The sequence below is a fragment of the Podarcis muralis genome, chromosome 16, assembly GCF_964188315.1.
Source record: "Podarcis muralis chromosome 16, rPodMur119.hap1.1, whole genome shotgun sequence".
Classification (NCBI taxonomy): domain Eukaryota; kingdom Metazoa; phylum Chordata; class Lepidosauria; order Squamata; family Lacertidae; genus Podarcis; species Podarcis muralis.
Genome location: NC_135670.1, coordinates 35,023,539 through 35,046,289, shown reverse-complemented (window position 1 = coordinate 35,046,289; position 22,751 = coordinate 35,023,539). Strand labels below are relative to the sequence as shown.

The 22,751-nt window shown below is 47.5% G+C and overlaps 1 protein-coding gene across 20 annotated transcripts in view; it reads right to left on the bottom strand.

The window, feature by feature from the left end:
* RIMBP2 (RIMS binding protein 2) overlaps nt 1–22,751 on the bottom strand; it is a 296,295-nt gene that overhangs the window by 71,663 nt on the left and 201,881 nt on the right. For all 20 annotated transcript variants that reach the window (XM_028709315.2, XM_077920566.1, XM_077920567.1 and 17 more), the window contains 3 exons: nt 18,157–18,279; nt 9,778–9,882; nt 6,218–6,268 (listed from right to left, as the gene is read on the bottom strand). In XM_028709315.2, the coding sequence (XP_028565148.2) occupies nt 6,218–6,268; nt 9,778–9,882; nt 18,157–18,279 (279 nt within the window). The remainder of the gene's footprint in view (nt 1–6,217; nt 6,269–9,777; nt 9,883–18,156; nt 18,280–22,751) is intronic.

Below are 22,751 nucleotides of genomic sequence, written 5' to 3'. Positions count from 1 at the left end.
TATGTTAGGAAAAAGTGCCCTGCAATCCATCTGATGTCTGTACAGATGACAATATCCATAAACGTATGTATGTATGTACAGGTCCAGCATGTGTGTGCATCAGAGTCGAGTTTCTTTAGGACCCCCAATCTCTGGGATTCAGCATGTATAGACCTGGGGCTGAGCTTTGGAAAACTGCAGATTTAGCAACACCCTACACACACACACACACACACACACACACACACACATTTCACAAGGCATCCTTCAAAGGTAAAGCAGGGGCAACAATTTGCCAGGGGTAATTTCAATTTCCTGGTCCCTGCCTGCCTCTACTGTTTCCTATTGAGGCTGCTTAGGAAGAGCTGCAAGTTTTGCCATTTTATGTCAGTGTGACTTGCAAGATTGGCTATTTATTAGGGTTCAGCCCTGTTGTCAGGCACCAAAGAGTTATAAAGTGCGACTTTAGTTGCAACCCTCTGCGCAATGCAGGAAACTGAGTGCCAGAGCATCATCAACTGATGGCTGTCCAGTCTCCGCTTGAAGAAGACCTCCGGCAAGGGGGAGGCCACCATTTCTCTAAGAAATTGCTTCCATTATCAACTCATGTTGAAATTTAACCCCCAGCAGATCTACTCCTGCCCTTTGGGGTAGCTATTGCCCTCCTTTAGGTGTTTGAAGAGCCCTGTCATTTCACCCCTCTCTCTTCTCCAGGCCAGCGGTCACTGGTGGCCATTGAGACTCACAAGGAAGAATGCAAGGAGCCCAGAGATGAGGCAGTGCCAGAGTCGGCGCCAGCAGAGTCACTTGTGCTAGTTTTGCCCCCATCCTCCTCTCTGCTGGACCACTGGATTACTACAATGCACTCTAGGGACGCAGGTGGCACTGTGGGTTAAACCACAGAGCCTAGGACTTGCCGATCAGAAGGTCTGCGGTTCGAATCCCCGCAACGGGGTGAGCTCCCGTTGCTCGGTCCCTGCTCCTGCCAACCTAGCAATTCAAAAACATGTCAAAGTGTAAGTAGATAAATAGGTACCGCTCTGGCGGGAAGGTAAACGGCGTTTCCATGTGCTGCTCTGGTTCGCCAGAAGTGGCTTAGTCCTGCTGGCCACATGACCCAGAAGCTGTACGCTGGCTCCCTCGGCCAATAAAGCGAGATGAGCACCACAACCCCAGAGTCATCCGTGACTGGACCTAATGGTCAGGGGTCCCTTTACCTTTAAAATGGACTCTAAGCAGGACTTCCCTGTGTAGTTGGTGCAGAATGCTGCTGCAGCACAACTCCTGCTGACCAGGAGTGAGGCCTTGTGAGCATGTAATAACACCTGTGCTCAGAGACCTGCCCTGGTTGCTGATCTGCTACTGAGCCAGATTCAAGGTGTTACTGTTAGTACACAAAGCCCTTAACACCTTGGGACCAGTTTACCTATGAGATTGCCTTTCCGCTGATGCACCCACTCAACCACTTTGATCAGCTGAACAGGCACTGCCACAGGTGCCACATAATACCTGTTCTGCATTGGTAAGAACTCGGTCATTTCGCATGGCAGGACCTGCCCTCGGGAACTCCCCGCCTATTGCTAGTGCCTTCACTGAACTCTTGCACCTGCTAAAAACATTCTTGTTTAGGCAAGCCTACCCAGATCCTTACAAGTGCTGGTGCGACTTTTAACCTGTTCAAGAATTTTAACTTTTTGTATATTCTAAAGTATTTAAAGGCAGCGGGTACGGATTTTCGTCAGGATTCACCCCTGAAGCCTTTCTCAAGAATGAGCATATAGCCACAAGGCAGCAGAGGTTTGGGATCAGAGATTTCCTTCTCCTAGATGGGCTACCTTCCCAGAGCCTCAACTTCCTACTTCTCTTTCCAGCACATGCAGAAACCACCTTCTTAACTGCTGGCCCCACTGTTGGTCTCATCCAGAGCTTGTCTTCACATGCAGGGGAAGTCCCTAACTCACTGAGGGTCTGAGACCCATCGGCTACCCTCAACCTGGATTGTGGTTGCTGTTGCATGCTGACAGGGAGTCACAGGTGAGAGCTGAGTGCAGGGTGGGGACCAAAGGTGGGCAAACTACCTCAGAAGAAGCACAACATGTCCCCACCAGAGGCACTATCTCTCCCCTAAAGGTAAAGGGACCCCTGACCATTAGGTCCAGTCGTGGCCGACTCCGGGGTTGCGGCACTCATCTCGCTTTATTGGCCGAGGGAACAGGCATACAGCTTCCGGGTCATGTGGCCAGCAGGACTAAGCCGCTTCTGGTGGACCAGAGCATACCATGGAAACGCCGTTTACCTTCCCACCGGAGTGGTACCTATTTATCTACTTGCACTTTGACGTGCTTTTGAACTGCTAGGTTGGCAGGAGCAGGGACACAGCAATGGGAGCTCACCCTGTCACGGAGATTCGAACCGCCGACCTTCTGATCGGCAGGTCCTAGGCTCTATGGTTTAATCCACAGTGCCACCCGCATCCCATCTCTCCCCTAACACCCCATATACCCCATGAACTAACTAGATAATTGTGTGTGGGCTTTTTTTAAATAAAAAACTAACTAAATAAATAAAAACCCAGTGATAAAGGTATTGCAGCAGGTGCAACCAACATGGTGACCTTTAGATACTGTTGGGCTTCAAATCACCCCAGTCCCAGCCAGAACAGCCAATGGTCAGGGGTGATGGGAATTCAACAACATCTGGAGGGGGGGCACTTTTGCTATCCCTTAATTGCTACCCCATAAGAGCAATGCAGAGAGCAGAAGACCATTGTGCCTGTTTTTTCCAAGCAAATTTTTTTGACTCAACGGGCCTTCCTCATGGATTAATGGCCGGTTCAGAGGACTGGAAGGCATAGAGGCACAATCCCAGAGTCGATAAGATGTACCCAGTCATTAATCCCCAGGAAATACCCCAGCATCAAAGATCATAATTACTATTAGAAGTCATTAATGAAGCCGGTGGAGGCATATAGATTTTTACTTCTCTGGGCACCAGCTGTACAGACAGGGCAATTAATGGGCTTTGACTGAGCCAGGGAGATTATCAGAGGCAGCTTTCGATATTCTGCTTGATGTGACAACCTTGTTTATTGCTAAGTTCATGAGGCTTCCGATAAAGTCTAATAAAAATGCTGGGATTCTCCTTTAAAAAAAAAAGGCCTTTTCTGAGCCCATCTCACATCCTTATAAGAAACATAAATGAGCTTCTATGTTGCCCTTGTCTCCACTTACTCCTTGTGATCTCCCATTCTTTTTTAAAAAAAAATGCAAAGCAAGAGAATTTTCCTAGGACCTCTTAATCTTCGACGCAGTCTTCCCCAATCTGGTTGCCTCTGGATATTGTTGTACAGTGGTACCTCGGGTTACATACGCTTCAGGTTACATACGCTTCAGGTTACACACTCCACTAACCCAGAAATAGTGCTTCAGGTTAAGAACTTTGCTTCAGGATAAGAACAGAAATAGGGCTCCGGCGGCACGAAAGCAGCAGGAGGCCCCATTAGCTAAAGTGGTGCTTCAGTTTAAGAACAGTTTCAGGTTAAGAATGGACCTCCGGAACAAATTAAGTACTTAACCCGAGGTACCACTGTACTTTGGATTTGTCATCATCCACGACTGTTGGAATTGCTCACTGGTTTTAGAATCCGTCAGCTGAGCTGACCTGGAGTGGCCAATACCTGCCAACCAGGCCTTATAAAGCCATCACTTCAGAGCAACTGGTCTCTGTGGCAGGGGAGGAAAACTGCTTAGGAGCCTTATCTGCTTCTCCTGACTTCTGCCTTGGATTGTGATGCCTGCCTGCTTTAAACCTTGCACTTGATTCTGTCCTACTTGGACTGACCACCAGTTCTTCCTGCGTCCCTGGAGCTGCCTCTGGCATTATCCTTTGAGAGGTCTGACACAATCGTAAGGGTTAGATGCCTGCATTTGTTTTAAAAAGTGAAGTTCTAAGGAAGCTGAATGCCGTAGCTGGTGTCACATTCTAGACCTCTCCCTCCACTGTCAGAGGCAGCATCTCTCGCTTGGACTACTGCAATGCGCTCTATGTGGGGCTACCTTTGAAGGTGACCCAGAAACAACAACTAATCCAGAATGTGGCAGCTAGACTAGTGACTGGGAGCAGCCACCGAGACCACATAACACCAGTCTTGAAAGACCTACATTGGCTCCCAGTACGTTTCCAAGCACAATTTAAAGTGTTGGTGCTCACCTTTAAAGCCCTAAACGGCCTCGGTCCAGTATACCTAAAGGAGCATCTCCACCCCCATCGTTCAGCCCGGACACTGAGGTCCAGTGCTGAGGGCCTTCTGGCGGTTCCCTCACTGCGAGAAGCCAAGTAACAGGGAACCAGGCAGAGGGCCTTCTTGGTAGTGGCACCCGCCATGTGGAATGCCCTCCTGCCAGATGTCAAACAGAAGAACAACTACCAGACTTCTAGAGGACACCTGAAGGCAGCCCTGTTTAGCGAAGTTTTTAATGTTTAATAGATTATTGTATTTTAATATTCTGTTGGAAGCTGCCCAGAGTGGCTGGGGAAACCCAGCCAGATGGGCAGGGTATAAATAATAAATTATTATTATTATTATTATTATTATTATTATTAGTAGTAGTAGTAGTAGTAGTAGTATACCAGAGGGTAGGACCTGAAGCAACAGATTCAAATGACAAGAAATGAGATTCCAGCTCAGGAATAACTTTCTAATGGTAAGAGCTATGGTAGGCTTTAAACAGAAGTTGGATGGCCATCTATCATGGGTTATTTAGCTTGATTCCTGCATTGCATGGGGTTGAACTAAATGACCCCTGGGTTCCCCTTCGAACTATGCAAGTCTGTGATTCTATGAAAGGAATCCTACATGTGTGCTCAGAAGTCAGTTTCATCATATTCAGTGGGAAATCCCAATGGGGAGGCGTTGCAGTGGACTGTGTGGCCACTCACCTCCAGGGGCGGGGGACAAAGTCCGGCGTCACCTGGAGGTTCCCAGCCACATCATTGTCCAGCCAGCCAATCCGCTGGCTGGGGGATGGGCATGGCCGGGCCCCATTTAAACTGAGGCGCAAGCTCAGAAGTCAGTTTCATCATATTCAATGGGAATTACACCCCCCTTCTGCCCATAAGTGTGTATAGGGCTGAAGCCTAAATCAGGCATAGGCAAACTCCGGCCCTCCAGATGTTTGGGACTACAATTCCCATCATCCCTGACTACTGGTCCTGTTAGCTAGGGATGATGGGAATTGTAGTCCCAAACATCTGGAGGTCCGGAGTTTGCCTATGCCTGGCCTAAATCAATCGAACATACATACATACAAATGTACTGATAATAATTAGGGTCATCAACCAGTTATAGAAACCTTGGTTTTTCAATGGCCTGCCTTAACCAATCAAGCAATTCCACTGGAATATTTTTGCTGTTTAGATTGTGCCAACTTCATTTGCGGTTATAGCGTGTTTCAATGTAAGTTCCCAAAGCGGGCATGCCGTATCGGAGTATACAATTCACATACTTAAAATATCAAAAGCACACTTTCTGAGTTATGAAGGCAAGGCACAAAGAATCATAATTTAGCAAGCAAAACCAACCACTCGATTGTTGGGAGGAACAGCCATTATTAATTATATTATTTTGAAAATTCCCTGTTAACAGCAACACATCAGAACAACCCCAAAACATTAAATGAGCATGCTCTTAACTCTTAGCTCGGCTGATATTTGCTTTGCCCTTGCCTGTTAATCCACCAGTTGATGAATCTACCAGTTAAAACAGGGGTGGGTCTTCTGGGTCTTCTTATTTGACCACACCATAGCTGTCCAAGTTTCCCTTTTTTTAAGGGAAATTCCCTTATTCCGAATAGGATTCCTCGCAAGAAAAGGGGAAAGTTGACAGCTATGGACCACACCCCTCACAGCCCCACTTTGCACCCCCCCCCCCCCCCCGCAAATGCTTTTGGCTGACTGGAATGTGTCCTTGATTAGTAATAACGCCTCTTGCATCCTTGGATAGACGGATGGTGAATGATATGTGTGGAAACCTCTAACTTTGGTCACTTTCCCTGTTCCACACACTATCCCCTCTGGCCCCATCCACCGCTGCCATGAGGCCCCCAGAAAATTCTCCATGAATAAATGTGTCTCTTGGGCTGCTAAAGATTCCCCATCCTTGAACACAACCAACCAAAGCTTGCAGTGCTATTAGCAGTAATAGCTCTGAGAGCAGGAAAAAGATCATCGCCTTCCTTACCTCTAGCAGCTGGACTGCACCTTCATGTTCTTTCTTAGCTTCAACCTGAGCCTGAAAGAGACAGAGGAAGAAAATTAGACCAGCTCCCGTTGCTCTAGAATAAATCTAACCCAGGGGTCAGCAAACTTTTTCAGCAGGGGGCTGGTCCACTGTCACTCAGACCTTGTGGGGGCCGGACTATATTTTGAAAAATAAAATAAAAAATGAACGAATTCCTATGCCCCCAAAATAACCCAGAGATGCATTTTAAATAAAAGGACACACTCTACTCATGTAAAAACACCAGGCAGGCCCCACAAATAACCCAGAGATGCATTTTAAATAAAAGCGCACATTCTACTCGTGTAAAAACACACTGATTCCCGGACCGTCTGTGGGCTGGATTTAGAAGGTGATTGGGCCACATCCAGCCCCCGGGCCTTAGTTTGCCTACCCATGATCTATCCAACAGATCTTTACAAAGATGGTTTTTAACACACTCAAAGGCTGGTAAAGACATTTTCTCCAGTCTAAGAGGTTGCACCTTGCAATCTTAGACATGTGACCCATGCTCCCTTGCAGCATAACATGTGGATCTACTCTTTAGCAAAAATTAAAAAATGCTAAAGCAATTCTAGGCTGCACCAGTGGAAGTACAGTATAGTGTCCAAATCAAGGGAAGTAATAGTACAGCTCTATTCTGCCTTGGTCAGACCCCACCTGGAGCACTGTGCCCAATTCTGGGCACCACAGTTTAAGAAGGATACTGACAAGTTAGAATGTGTGCAGAGGAGGGAGACCAAGAAGATCAAGGGTCTGGAAACTAAGCCTTCTGCAGAATGGTTGAGGGAGTTGAGCATGCTGGGACCTAGAATGACAATAGCATCTCAACTCTTTCTCGCAGAGTAAAGGTAAAGGGACCCCTGACCATTAGGTCCAGTCGTGACCCACTCTGGGGTTATGGCACTCATCTCGCTTTATTGGCCAAGGGAGCCGGTGTACAGCTTCCGGGTCATGTGGCTAGCATGACTAAGCCGCTTCTGGCGAACCAGAGCAGCACACAGAAATGCCGTTTACCTTCCTGCCGGAGCGGTACCTATTTATCTACTTGCACTTTGACATGCTTTCAAACTGCTTCGTGGGCAGGAGTAGACCGAGCAACGGGAGCTCACCCAGTCGCAGGGATTCGAACCGCCGACCTTCTGATCCGCAAGTCCTAGGCTCTGTGGTTTAACCCACAGCGACCTCACCCCAAATGCACCATGTTTAGGCCAATCACACACTCCTGTTTCGCTTCCCACCATATCCATTCCTGACCAACTTTACTGGGGAAGTGGTACAGCATCTGCTTTGCATGCAGAAGGTTGCAGGTTCAATCTCCAGCATCTCCTGGTTGGGCTGGGAACACACATACCCCTCTGAAATCATGGAGTGCTGCTGCCAATCAGTGTAGACAATACTGAGTTAGATGTGCCAATGGTCAGACGTGAGAGGAAGCAACTTGCTACTTTCCTCTGTTTGCATGCCTCAACTCTTTGCCTTCAAAAGAAACTACAGAGAAAATGGGCTCATCTGGAGAAGCATCCTTTTATTCAGCTCCGTCAAACGCCTTTTCTTTCCATTGGCTTTTTGTGCTAGACTAATAAATGTTCCCTAATAGCATCTGATAAAGGAAAGAGACCACAAAGAGGTCTCTGGAGTGCAAACAATACCTTAGCAAGTAATAAGAAACTTTTGTCTTATCTACCATCACAGGTTTAATAAAAAATTATAAATATACCTTTCCAGAATTCAAACTCAAAATATCGATACTGAAAGCTACAACAGTACTCACTGCAAACACATTTCATAACAAACTTGGTTATCTTACTGGGTCCTCTTATCAGCATTGCGTCTGGGAAGGCAATATTGTGCCCTCCTTATTGTGGCTGGGAGGCTAGATAGGGAAATCTTGGCTGGGGAAGGCGCTTTGTATATCCTCCTGAAACAGGACTATCAGCCTGAATATGCTATCAGGGATCTAAGGTGGAAGCAGCAGTTATTAGCTTTCTTAATATGAAATGCAGCTATGGAATCTCATAAAAGGAGCAGCTCACCTACGAGGAAAAGCTGAGACATTCAGGGCTTTTTAGCTTGCAGAAAATGCAAGGAAGAGGAGGCATCATAGAGGTGTACGTGCACCCCCAAAATATTAGAACATGGGGACATCCAACCAAAGCTGAACGTTGGGAGAGTCAGGACAGACAAAAGGAAATAATTCTCCATGCAGCTCACAGTTCAGCTATGGAATCTGTTCCCACAAGAGATAGTGATGACCACCAACTTGGGGGGGGGGGGCTTTAAAAGATGATTAGACAAATCCATGGAGGAGAAGACCATCAAGGCTGCTGGCCACAATGACGATGTTCTCCCTCCTCTGTCGGAGACAGTATGCCTCTGAAGAGCAGCTTCTGGGAATCACAAATGAGGAGAGGCTCCATAATAATAATAATTTATTATTTGTACCCCGCCCATCTGGCTGGGTTTCCCCAGCCACTCTGGGCGGCTTCCAACAAAATATTAAAATACAGTGGGGTCTGTTAAACATTAAAAGCTTCCCTAAATAGGGCTGCCTTCAGATGTCTTCTAAAAGTCTGGTAGTTGTTCTTCTCTTTGACATCTGGTAGGAGGGCGTTTCACAGGGTGGGTGCCACTACTGAGAAGGCCCTCTGCCTGGTTCCCTGTAACTTGGCTTCTTGCGGCAAGGGAACCACCAGAAGGCCCTCGGCGCTGGACCTCAGTGTCTGGACAGAACGATGGGGGTGGAGACGCTCCTTCGGGCATCCAGTCGACCACTGTGAGAATAGTGCCGGGTTAGAAGGGACTTTGGACTGATCCAGCAGAGCTCTTCCTATGTTCTAATCATTGGTGCCTCAAGGGTTGAATTCTGCACCAACCTTATATTTGTTGGCTATCTCCTATGTGCCAGATGTTTGAATGTTCCTGCAGAACAGCAGTCCGCCTGGGTCAGGACTGTCTCCATGCTGACCAGCAGGTGCTGTCTGGGATTTCAGACCAAAGATCTTTCCCAGCCCTAGCTGGAAATGCCAGGGACTATTTGCAAGCACAGTGTGTTCTCTACCACTGAGTTATAGCCTTTCACTTAACATAATGGACAGGGAACACACTGTTCCCCATCACCTGCAGGAGCTTGAATCTGTCCTCGGCCACTTTGTGAAAAGCCACATTTTCAGAGATGGAAGCAGCATTTAGCAGCATGCTACGGCTTGCTAGCTATCCAAGAACAGCAAGATAACACACGGTTGCACCAACTACCGATAAGAACCAAAGTTCTCATAATATTGGGGGGAACCAACGTTCTCAAAATATGGTTTCCATAACATGAAAAAATGGATCCCATAATGTATTCCACGTTCACGCAACGTCCTAACTAGAATGGGCTCAGATTAAGAAACGGGTTATGAAACTGATTTGTGAAACCTACCAGGGACTCACCTGTTTCACTCCTGGTGCCACACATGTGACAGTTTTGCCCTACTACTTGCTTTTCACCCTTCCCTTCCTCCCGCTGCCTTGCTTACCTTCTGCAGGAATTCAATTTCCTGCTGTTTTGCGTTGAGAACAGCCAAGGCTTGCTCATGCTCCAATTCCAGCTGTTGCCGCCGTTCAGCAGCCTCTCGCATATGCTGTTGAGTGGGGAAGAAAACAACTCATCAGGCAAGTGTGAGGGACAGGTGCCAGAAACAGGTCAGTAATAGCTCACACACGGTGGCAGCGAAGTTACCGTATTTTTTGCACCATAACACTCACTTTTTTCCTCCTAAAAAGTAAGGGGAAATGTCTGTGCGTGTTATGGAGGGAATGCCTACGGGTGGCATGCCTACGGATTTTCCTCCTCTAAAAACTATGTGCGTGTTATGGTCGGGTGCGTGTTATAGAGCGAAAAATACGGTAATTCTCTATTCAAAGAAACAAACAGCTCAGGAGGCCAGGCCTAGTAAGCACAGCAACTCGTCTGAGTAGATCTTGCCCCAATGAGGCAGTTGTGAGGACTGAAGGTGAGCCTTCCCACAATGGTCTAAGGCTCCTCCTCCTCCCCTGGGTCCTTCCCAAGCAAGCTGAGACTCCATCAGCACATCTGTCTCTGCTCCACCCTCTTCATACCTTTTCTGACCCTGGGAGATCAGGGGGAATGGGAACTGGTTGCAGCAGGAGGGGGAGACCCCCCTGGCTCTTTCAGCTGCCTGCCTCATCTCTGCTTCCTCTCCAGCCTCTGCCACTGACCCTTCCTGCTTGCTAAACCGTAAACCTTGTTACCTCTTCAGTTTCTGACACCTCCTCCTTCCAGTCTGCTCCCTCTTCTCCCTCTGACCACTCATCATTGTCCCACCAACAACCCCCTGACTCTGAACCTTCTTCCCTTGGGGGTTCCCAGCCTGTGCCTCCCACCATCCCTCTGCCTCCAGCCAGCCCATGACAGGAAGTGAGCAACAGTTGCTTCCTCCTCACCCCAATATTACTCCTTTGTGGCGGAGAAAACACTTCAGCACAGTGCCAATTAAATGTTGCCAACGTGATGCCCATTGATGTTTTTACCTGCTCCTCTTTCACTTCCCACTCTAAGAGATATTCATACATTCTTGATACATACTTTCCTTTATTATATATTAATTCTCTTTCAAAAACGGAAGTTTCTTTGGCAAGACCTTCTTTCTTATTTGTACACAATTTTTGATTTAGTTGGAAATATTGTATCCAATCAGACAAGTGGCATCTAAATTCATTGTATTTTTTAAAAGTTGGCTTTTCTGTGTCTGGTTCTAGTCATATCTGGTAGGTGGGCCACTCTCCCTTCATGTTTTTCCTTTTAACTGCTATTGCTTCCGCTGGAGATACCCACAAAGGTATCTTTGGTTCCAAAATTCCTCTATATTTACTCCATATCTTATAGAGTGATTTCCTTATTACATGGCTTAAGAAACCTTTGTGGACCTTCACCTTTTCGTGTAGTAGATAGGTGTGCGTGGGCCAGTTAAACAGCCTCCGTGGGCTGCTTCCAGCCCATGGGCCACAGGTTGGGGACCCCTGGTGTAGACAATACTGAGATAGATTGTCGGGCTCAGTACCAGGCAGCTTCCTCTGTTCTTGTTTCTAACCAGTTTAAAAGGTAAAGGTACCCCTGCCCATACGGGCCAGTCTTGACAGACTCTAGGGTTGTGCGCCCATCTCACTCAAGAGGCCGGGGGCCAGCACTTTCCGGAGACATTTCCGGGTCACGTGGCCAGCGTGACATCGCTGCTCTGGCGAGCCAGAGCCGCACACGGAAACGCCGTTTACCTTCCCGCTAGTAAGCAGTCCCTATTTATCTACTTGCACCCGGGAGTGCTTTCGAACTGCTAGGTTGGCAGGCGCTGGGACTGAACAACGGGAGCGCACCCTGCCGCGGGGATTCAAACCGCCGACCTTTCGATCGGCAAGCCCTAGGCGCTGAGGCTTTTACCCACAGCACCACCCGCGTCCCAGTTTACAGGGTTGCAAAAGAGAGAAGAGGCACCATTGCCAGGTCAGCAGGGGGGTGGGGGTGGGATACAGTATTTCTCTTCCCATTGCACTGTTGAATCACAGGATTGCAAGGTTCGAAGGGACACCATGGGTCATCTAGTCCAACCCCCTGCAATGCAGGAATCACAGCTGAGATGGGAAGAAAAAAGACTCTCTCTGCTCTTCGGAGATAGTTCCTAGAGTCACATCATAAGCTGGGTAGAATGCTATCTTATGTTCCCTTCTGAAATGCTCTGACGTGATTCTCAGTGGATCACTTTGCTTATTAATGGCTGCTGGTTCGCCTGGGGATAGTTCAAACTCTCAAGGCATCTAAACAGGCGACAGGACACATTAAAAATAAGACATCACAGAAGGGGCGGAGTACAATGAGTTGGAAAGGCATGTGGCTCAAGATGACATAGAGCAGGGTGTCAAACACAAGGCCCACGGGCCGAATCCGGCCCTCCAGACCTCGTCATGTGGCCCGTGTAGCCGCCGGCCGCCAGCCGCCAGCCTTCACCTTTTATTCTCACTTCTTTTTTTCTTTTTTACACAAGAAAGCTGCCTCTTCAGCGCATGCGCGGCAGCCTACAAGCCAGAGAACGTCCGCCCTCTAGCGGCGCCGGCCGTTCTACACAGGAAACCTCCACAATAATTTATGATAATAAAGAGTGGACACATAGTCCTACAGATACAACCGGCCCTTTGAGGGTGACCAAACTGCTGATGTGGCTCCCGATGAATTAGAGTTTGACACCCCTGACATAGAGGGACAATGTGGTGGGACACCTGAATTGCAGGCAGAAGGTCCCAGGGCCAATTCTGAGCATCTGCAGTGGAAAAAATAATCAGGTGGCAGATGATGTGAAACACAGACTGCCAGCTGGATCATAGAGCAATGGAATAGCCCTTCCTCTGTGAATTTAACTAATCCTCCTTTAACCACCATTTCTTTTGCTGGCCTCCCAGGCAATGGATCAACAGACATTCACACAAAGCCCTATGTCCCGTAATCTGACCTTCCTTTCCCCAAAACCTTTTCCTCTGTTGCAAACTATTCCCACCAAACCTGCAGGTAGTAAGTGGTGCCTGCTGAGGACTTTAGAGTAAGCAAAGGGGGTGAGCTCTCTTCGCCAATTCATAGAGAGACAGGCTTCCCTTTTGAAATCGTCCAGAATGAGCTGGCAAACATTGCACAAACCTTTATATCTATCTACCCATCACTATTTGGCCTGTTTTTGAAGGACTAAAATAGGAATGAAAGGCATCCAGCCTTGCAAGGCACGTCTTTTTGGGAGGGAAAGGGCGGGGGGAGGCAGGTTGGAGAATGGTTTTTTTGTGTGTCTTTCTTTTGCTGAAACCAAAGACAGAATTGCTTTCGTCTTCCTTTGTTCGCCTCTGAAACATCCACGCTGTGCCCTCCTTGCCTTCCTTTTTGCTTGCCCGACAAAGTTGTGATTGTAAAGCAATGTTTGAACTTCTCTTTATCTGTGTCACTCCAAAGGAGACTTAGCAGAAGCTGTTACTGTGGTTCAGTCAACTAACAGAATGTGTGTGTGTGTGTGTGCAGTAGCGTAGCGTGGGTTGTCAGCACCCGGGGCAAGGCAAGTAATTTGCGCCCCCTAACCTGTGGATTTGCGCCCCCTAACCTGTGGATTTGCCCTAACCCCAGATGTTGCGCCCGGTGCGGCCGGCCCCCCCTGCACCCCCCACGCTACGCCACTCTGTGTGTGTGTGTGTGTGTGTGTGTGTGTGTGTGTGTGTGTCTGTCTGTCTGTCTGTCTGTCTACTGTCTAGAGTAGGTTGACCCTGAAGCTCCTGCTCTGAGTGAGTGGAGGGCAGCATATTTTTATAGATCAGGCCAAGGGAGCCAGCGTACAGCTTCCGGGTCATGTGGCCAGCATGACTAAGCTGCTTCTGGTGAACCAGAGTAGCGCACGGAAACACTGTTTACCTTCCCGCTGGAGTGGTACCTATTTATCTACTTGCACTTTGACGTGCTTTTGAACTGCTAGGTTGGCAGGAGGAGGGACCAAGCAATGGGAGCTCACCCCGTAGCAGGGATTTGAACCACTGACCTTCTGATCGGCAAGTCCTAGGCTCTGTGGTTTAACTCACAGCGCCACCTGCGTCCCTCAAATGTTCCTACAAGTGACAATTTGTTCTGCAGTTGCAAGAAAGCAGTCCTTTAGCATAGCAGCACCTACACTTTGGAACTCCCTGTCCCTTGATATTAGGCAGACGCCTTCGCTGCATTGGTTTTGCTCCCTGCTATAAAATGTTTCATTCCAGCAAGCTTATCCAGGCAAGTGATTTTAGCACATGGTTTGGACACATGGTTTTTAGTAGGTATAAGAACGTGCTGAATTGCTGAATGCACAAAAGTATACGTTTCCTGCAAAAGAGACACAAAACTTTTGAGTATGCTAAAACTATCCGATATTAGAAGCACTGGGATGGCGGCAGGTGTTTTTTTTAATCACAGGATTTTATGGGCATTGACTTTCTACACATTGTTTTCCTCTTTCTTAGCATTCTTGCTTGGAAAAAAATTGATTGATTTATAGATCTTGCTTTCAATGTTGGTTTGTTTTTTATTGGTCTTTCAAATGAATATTTTGGATGGTTCCTTGTAAATCAGTTTTTGTTCTAGTAAGCGATATATAAATTTTGAGGAATAAATAAATAATGTTCTGCCTGTCCACTTGTTAACCATTGAAGTGCGAGATTTGCTGATGAGTAAGTCGATAAGCTCAGCTTTCTATTCTTCACACACACACATTTCAAACCAGAGTTTCTAAGCCTCCTGCCTGCAGTCAAAGTTGGCAAGAAAGTCTGGAAAGAGTTGAAGAAAACTCTTCTTTTCATTACTGCTTGTGTGAGGAAGATAAACCAAAGTCATCCCATTTCTCAAGCATACAGTAGGTTAAGGCAAGTGATTACAGCTACTCTTGACAAGGTCAGAAAACACAGGCTCAGCCTCTCACTATTTTGCATTTCTGCAATTAGGGATGTCAGAGAATTCCAGTCAAAACAGACCTGGCTGTTGAAATTGCCACATACTTGCTCACCGGATTAACCACATGCAAATACAAGTAGGCAATTGTTGACACCGAATTAAAAATTAAAAATTGAATTTACATAACTTACATCCAAGTTTCCATCTTGGGAAGCAAGCTCCATAGAATCCAGCAAAACTTACACCTCAGAAGTAAATCCCATTAAATTCAGTGCAGAAGTAAGATCCCATTAAATTCACTCCCACTGTTTGACATAGTAACTATTCTTTTAATTCATGTATACGGCATATGTAGCCTTACAGTGCAATCCTAAAAAATGTCTAAATTAATGGGGTTTAGGATTGCAGACTTGGTGTATGTATGTTTACTCAGAAGTAAATCCTAGCTTCCTCATAGCGTGTGTAGCGTGTAATAATAAAAAATAATATAAGAACTAAAAATAGATAGAGGCAAAATAACCCTTTTAAAAATGTTGCGGCAAATAAAAATGTCTTAAAGGTAAAGGGACCCCTGACCATTGGGTCCAGTCATGGCCAACTCTGGGGTTGCAGCGCTCATCTCGCTTTATTGGCCAAGGGAGCCGGCGTACAGCTTCCGGGTCATGTGGCCAGCATGACTAAGCCGCTTCTGGTGAAACCAGAGCAGCGCACGGAAAAGCCATTTACCTTCCCGCCAGAGCAGTACCTATTTATCTACTTACACTTTTTGGCGTGCTTTTGAACTGTTAGGTTGGCAGGAGCTGAGACCAAACAACGGGAGCTCACCCCGTTATGGGGATTCAAACTGCCAACCTTCTGTTTGGCAAGCCCAAGAGGCTCAGTGGTTTAGACCACAGCGCCAACTGCAATTTGGGTTAATAAATCACAAAACCGTGGAGTTGGAAGTGACCCACACAGGAATGCAGGAATCACAGCTAAAGAATTTGTGACAGACAGCCATCCAACTGCTGTTTGGAGGAGCACCCACTATCTTCGGAGGGAGTCCACTCCACTGTTGGAGACGGGCACTCCTCGTCCGTTCCACAGCCTCCCTTAGGAAGGTGTCCATGAGGGCTCCGGCTCTAATAATAATAATAATAATAATAATAATAATAATAATAATAATAATAATTTTTTATTTATACCCCGCCCATCTGGCTGGGTTTTCCCAGCCACTCTGGGTGGTTTCCATATTAAAATACAATAGTCTATTAAACATTAAAAGCTTCCCTAAACAGGGCTGCATTCAGATGTCTTCTAAAAGTCTGGTAGTTGTTGTTCTCTTTGACATATGGTGGGAGGGCATTCCACAGGGCGGGTGCCACTACCGAGAAGGCCTGGTTCCCTGTAACTTGGCTTCTTGCAGTGAGGGAACCACCAGAAGGCCCTCGGTGCTGGACCTCAGTGTCCGGGCAGAACGATGGGGGTGGAGATGCTCCTTCAGGTATACTGGACCGAGGCCGTTTAGGGCTTTAAAGGTCAGCACCAATACTTTGAATTGTGCTCGAAAACATACTGGGAGCCAGTGTAGGTCTTTCAAGACCAGTGTTACAGGCCCTGGTGGTTTGGGAGGTTCTTCTGGGAGTTCTTGTCCAGTCTCCCAGGCACAATGGTCTCTCCATCTTCTGTAGTCATCTCTGAGCCCAGACCTGGCTCCCCATCTGGTGCCCCTGCAGACTTCAAGTTCTGTCCACATTGCTGCTGGATGCAAGAATCATGACAGCATCACAACCTCCGAAGGGCGAGTTACAGCATTTGTCTCTCTTTCCACATTGCCCCATCCCAGTCGTCTCCAAAGTGTGTGCTCTTGCTCCAAGCGACAAGACGGCTTTGCTGAGGAAGCTGATCTCCGTGGTGGGAAAGGAATCTGCCCCGGGAACAGGTTTATTTTTAAAAGTTCCAATATTTATAAAAGCCTACTGTCAACATTAACGGAGACTTAGATGGCTGTTTGAATGTCATTGCCTTGTTTCAGAAAGAGAACTGGAACGCAGGGAGGGAAGCGACCCAAATTTAATTCTGCGCTAGAATGTGGCGATCAAAGGGGCTTGTCGCCTCGCTCAGCCGAAGCCACAGCAATGGCGAAACAGAGTCAGGGCTGGAGCACATTGGGCAGAAAAGAAGAAAGGGGGGGGAAGGGGATCCATTTCCTTTGAGATGTTATATTTAACTTTCCAGAGCGTTGTGTCAGCACATTTCAGCCCTGGCTCTTCTGCAAAGCTAATACATCCCGATATAATGAAAGGGAGAATTAAAACTGCTCCGCCTCAATGCAGGGCTGCTTTCTATATTCAGGGGCGGAAAATGAAGACCACTTTCCTGGGTAGGCTACTACACGATGTAGGCAGTGAACCCATTGAAACAAACGCAATTTTGTTTGCATTTAATGAGAAACAGCATAATTCGCACTTCTCGAACCAATATGCGAACCGAAACCACATTTGCTAGGAGTCCTGTAGGATGTGCTGCTCAGAACGCCCAGAGATTCTCCGGGTGATGTATTGTCTAGGATTAATTGTTGTCATCAAGATGCTTAATTTTTTGCTGCTATTGGTGTTTGTTTGGGGTTTTGGGGGGTATTTTTTATTACGGTATTATGAGACCTTATTATGATTTATGTGTGGATTGTTTAATTTTATTGTATACTTCTTGAGATGCTTTTTATTTAATGCTCACAGCTACTTTTGTTGTATATGTTTTTTGTAATTATGTAAATCTTTTTAAGAATGTAAGCTGCCTTGAGCAGGGCTTAACTATGGGAAGGTGGCATACAAATAAACGACAGTAATTGGTGATGAAAACCAGATTTTGTGATGCAATTCTCCAAGCGCACAGTGCATACAGGAAGTGCATATATCAGAGGAAACTGTGTAGAATATAGGATTCTGTGAAGAGGGTTTGCAGCCAGATCTACGGCTGTTAATGTATTTTATTTTAGCCATCAATTTAAAAGGTCTCAAAGAGAAGGCAACAGAATCGACTAGTGTGTATGTCAGGCACAGGCAAACTCGGCCCTCCAGATGTTTTGGGACTACAACTCCCATGATCCCTAGCTAACAGGACCAGTGGTCAGGGATGATGGGAACTGTAGTCCCAAAACATCTGGAGGGCCGAGTTTGCCTATGCCTGGTGTATGTAGTTTGCCTGACATGAGCACAAACTAAGGAGATTGCACAGAGAGCATGCAAAATGGAGGCGCAAGGGCAGCTGTGATAGGAGCAGCCAGCACATCTACGGGATCTTCCTCCTATTTGAATGTTCAAACATTTCAAGGTTGCAATGCCAAGCTGGGCCTTGCCATATGTTGCCAACAATTCAGCCCTTTGCTGAGTGTCTTCCTTGCGATGACAATGACACCACTTACATTCGAGGGACCAGAGAGCTCCACATACACTCTCCCAGCTTTCTTTCTACATACCTTTAGGACCTGCTCTAAGTTCTCCAGTTTGGCTCGGAGCTGGTGCTTCTCCTTCACAGCCAAATCACGTTCTTTGGTCACTGCGGCGAGGGTTTCTCTAAGCTGAACATAGTCTGTTTTCACCTAAACAACAGCAGAGGAAAAACTGAGACAGAACAAATTGCCTTTCCACAGGTGCCATCAATGTGAAAGAAGAAGCACATGATTTACGACTGCTCCCTCCCCCCCCCCCATATATTTCCAAGGAAAAAGCTTTAAGTATTGCCTGTGGATCTTTGGGACTAGTCACTCGTGCAATCAGGTAGGGATCTTATCCATGTTGTGGAGAAGGGTGTGTGAACGTAGCCTGTTGTGCGTTCAGAACGCAGTTCTGTGAGTATTGCAGGCACCTACTGGATAGTGACCATGACATCACTTATGTATGCATCCTGTGGTCTCTTTAGGGATGGACAGACCCAGCTAGATTCAGCCTGTTTCACTTTGGTGTCTGATAATCTGCTCCATCCTGTTTCCACATGCAGATTAGAAATAATAATAACTGCAAAAGTTTCTTTAAGTAATATGCGTTGTATAAGTTTGTCCAAGGATTGCTTTTTGGCCCTCCATCCCTTTTCGTTTTTTAAATTTCTAGTTTCTGGTTGCTTGGAATGTCTAGAAAGAGCAGCAACTTCTTCATGATGTAGAAACAGGGCAAACAAAGGACAGTTGCCGATGACATGCTGTGTCACCCTTGAACTCTATATGGAAAAAGATGGCTGGCAACATGTACCAATGGCAGCAGACACCCACCCCCTTTGTACAATATGGAATTTAGTGTAGCCGCAGATTCTGGAGCAGATTATAGAATCATAGAATTGTAGAGTTGGAAGGGACCACCAGGGTCATCTAGTCTGACCCCCTGCAATGCAGGACTCGTTTGCCCAACACGGGGCTTGAACCCACGGCCCTGAGATTAAGAGTCTCATGCTCTACTGACTGAGCTACCAAGGTGGCTAGGTTTTAACATCACATCTACATTCCACCTTTCCTCCAGGGAGCTCAGACTGGAATGCACAGCTCTCCTTCTTCCCCCATCAATCATCACAACCACCCTGTGAGGTAGGTTAAGCTGAGAGAGGATGTAGGGCATGGGGAGGCAACCTAAGGCCTGGGGGCCGGATCCAGCACAATCGCCTTCTATATCCGGCCCGCAGACGGGCCGGGAATCAGCGTGTTTTCACATGAGTAGAATGTGTGCTTTTATTTAAAATGCACCTCTGGGTTATTTGTGGGGCATAGGAATTCATTCATTTCCCCTCCAAAAAATATAGTCCGGCCCCCCCACAAGGTCAGAGGGACAGTGGACCGGTCCCCTGCTGAAAAAGTTTGCTGACCCCTGATGTAGCGTGACCATATGTGCTATTTTATGTTCCAGAAGGCTGCCCTTTATTGGAAGCACCTTATATTTAATGGGTTCTGTGTTCCAAATCTAGCTTAGGACCCACATACCGGTACCTACGGGACCGCCTCTCCTGATATGCCCCGTGGAGGACCTTAAGGTCCACAAATGACAACACCTTGGAGGTCCCAAGGCGCAAGGTGGTTAGATTGGTCTCAAGTAGGGACAGGGCCTTTTCAGTACTGGCCCCGACTTGGTGGAACACTCTGTCACAAGAGACTAGGGCCCTGCGGAACTTGACATCTTTCCGCAGGGACTGCAAGACAGAGCTGTTCTGCCTGGCCTTTGGTTTGGACTCACTCCAACCCCTATGTTTCCCTCCCCTTATGGTTTTGATCTATGGGCTACTATTAAAATGAGGCTGCATTTTAAATTGTATTTTAACCCGTATTTTAAATTGGTTTTCTCCCCCCCCCCCCCAATTCTGTTTTTATTGTAATTTTACTGGTGTTAAGGGACGCGGGTGGCGCTGTGGGTAAAACCTCAGCACCTAGGACTTGCCGATCGCATGGTCAGCGGTTCGAATCCCTGCGGCGGGGTGAGCTCCCGTCGTCCGGTCCCAGCTCCTGCCCACCTAGCAGTTCGAAAGCACAATTAAGTGCAAGTAGATAAATAGGTACCGCTTTCTAGCGGGAAGGTAAACGGCGTTCCGTGTGCTGCTCTGGTGCCGGTTCGCCGGAGCAGCTTCGTCACGCTGGCCACGTGACCTGGAAGTGTCTGTGGACAGCGCTGGCTCCCGGCCTCTAGAGTGAGATGAGCGCACAACCCTAGAGTCTGTCAAGACTGGCCCGTACGGGCAGGGGTACCTTTACCTTTTACCTACTGGTGTTAGCTGCCCTGAGCCCGGCTGTGGCCAGGGAGGGTGGGGTATAAATAAATATTATTATTATTATTATTATTATTATTATTATTAAAGATAAAGAACTCAAAGAAGGGGGGAGAGGGGGCTTGAAGTTACCACCAGAACGGTAGACTGAGAAGGCTCACAAAGGTTGCTCGGTCACAGTCTTCACCACTACGGTGAGATGTATGCCACGGAAGCTCACAGAAGCCAGAGGAATTTCAGAGTATGGTTTCCAGTGGCGAGAAGCAGTTGTCTTAGTGAACAAGTGCATGCATTGACGCTAGAGGCAACATTTCCATTAACCAGTCTGACACCTAATTTCTAGAAGCTCCAAAGAAGGAAGCGAAACTCTGAAGAAGGACAAATCCCAGCAACTCGCACTACAAGTCGTCTCCAAAAGGCAAACAAGCAGGATAAAGTGGGAATAGTGATTCATCCTGGGACAGCCCCTGGAAAATAGGACTGCCCAGTGGGGCTTGCTAGGGTGGAACACAGGAGGCCAACAGTAGGTGGCGCCAGAGCCAATGACAGGCAGAGCCAACTCATGCTAGTTTTGCATAACTAATCTCTGCTGGGGTCTGTAGGATGAAACTGACAGGGAGTAGCATCCCATGGTCTGGCTTTAAGTAAGAAGGAAGACAAGGGAGGTGGGGGGCTGAGGGTAGACTGAGGTTGGTGGGGCAGTGCCCCATTTGCCCTAATAAGATAGCCTCCTCTGGTGCTGCCGCCAGCAAACAAGACTAGCTGGAGCAAAACCAGTAGCTGCCACAGAGCTTGAGCTCAGAATTTGGGGGTTCCTTCACACAGAAACTTGGGTTTTTAATTTATGTGTTTGGCAGAGCAGGTAGAGAGGTGCCCAGGTGTGCTGGGTGTTGCTTAAACACTGCCCCCTGGCAGCAGAGCCTCATTTTCTCCTTCCCTCTAGATTTTTGCCTTGAGCTGGGTGTACAAGCAGCAGCTGATTTGGTTTGCCCCGTCCCAAATGTGCCCATGGAATCTGTCAATCCCATTTGTTCATGCTTATGCAAGTGGATCTAATGATCGCCTCTGCAAGCTGCTGTCTCGGGAACATATGGGCCATACATGAAATGAAAATTGCGTCGGAACAGCGAAGCCCCCCCTCCTTCCCCAACTCCAGTGGCAGCAAAAGACGGCTGACCTAGTTTGAAGGACTGCTAGATACAGCCCTCCTGATTCTTATAGAAGACTTTGCTCCAAGAACAAATTATAAAGCGGTAGCCAAACTAGCCTGTGACCCCAAACACAAAGATGGTCCTGTGGCAACTTAAAGAGCAAAAGATTTAGTATGACACTAAATAACAACCAAATCTGTAGGTCTTTTGTGTGTTTGCTCTGGGGTAATTCCTCTTTCAATGATTCAAGATGCCCAGAAACATATTTGCACAGTTCAGCTGCGGTTGCCTAAGAGCATATCCACATCACCACCATCCCATTCCCACAAGCCAGGTGTGGGAAACCTTTGCCCCTCCTGACGCTGCTGAACCACAACTCCCATCCAAGCCTGGCTAATGAGCAGGGAGTTGCAGCTCAGCGACATCACGAGAGCCAAAAGTTTCCCACTCCTGCTATAGGCTAACAGCAGACTCATTCGCTGGCTGTGGATTCCTGATGTAGCCAAACTGGTACCACTTGTGCGCAACAGGGAGGGATGAGGAGGACTGGGAGGACTCCAAGATTTGTAGAATTACATCCCGCCCCCCACACCTTTAGAACAAATAGGGATTGATCCAACGAAATTTCCCTCTCAAGGAAGAAACTGGAACCCTAGTCAGACAATAGGTCTAAACGTAAAGGTACCCCTGACCATTAGGTCCAGTCGTGGCCAACTCTGGGGTTGCGGCGCTCATCTCACTCTATAGGCCGAGGGAACCGGAGTACAGCTTCTGGGTCATGTGCTAACATGACTAAGCCGCTTCTGGCAAACCAGAGCCGCGCACAGAAACACCGTTTACCTTCCCTATTTATCTACTTGCACTCTGACGTGCTTTCGAACTGCTAGGTTGGCAGGAGCAGGGTTGGGATTCGAACCGCCGACCTTCTGATCGGCAAGTCCTAGGCTCTGTGGTTTAACCCACAGTGCCACCCTCATCCCTCTCAAGGAAGAATTTCCCTCTCAAGGAAAAAACTGGAACCCTAGTCAGACAATAGGTCTACATGCATTCAAATAATGCATGGAGCGGGGCCCCTGGACACTGGCCCCACCCTTATCTCCCCACCTATGCTCTTGACCTTTGTGCTTTCAGCTGAACATGCTTGGAATCACCCTTCAGATGTATGCGCTAAACAAATAAA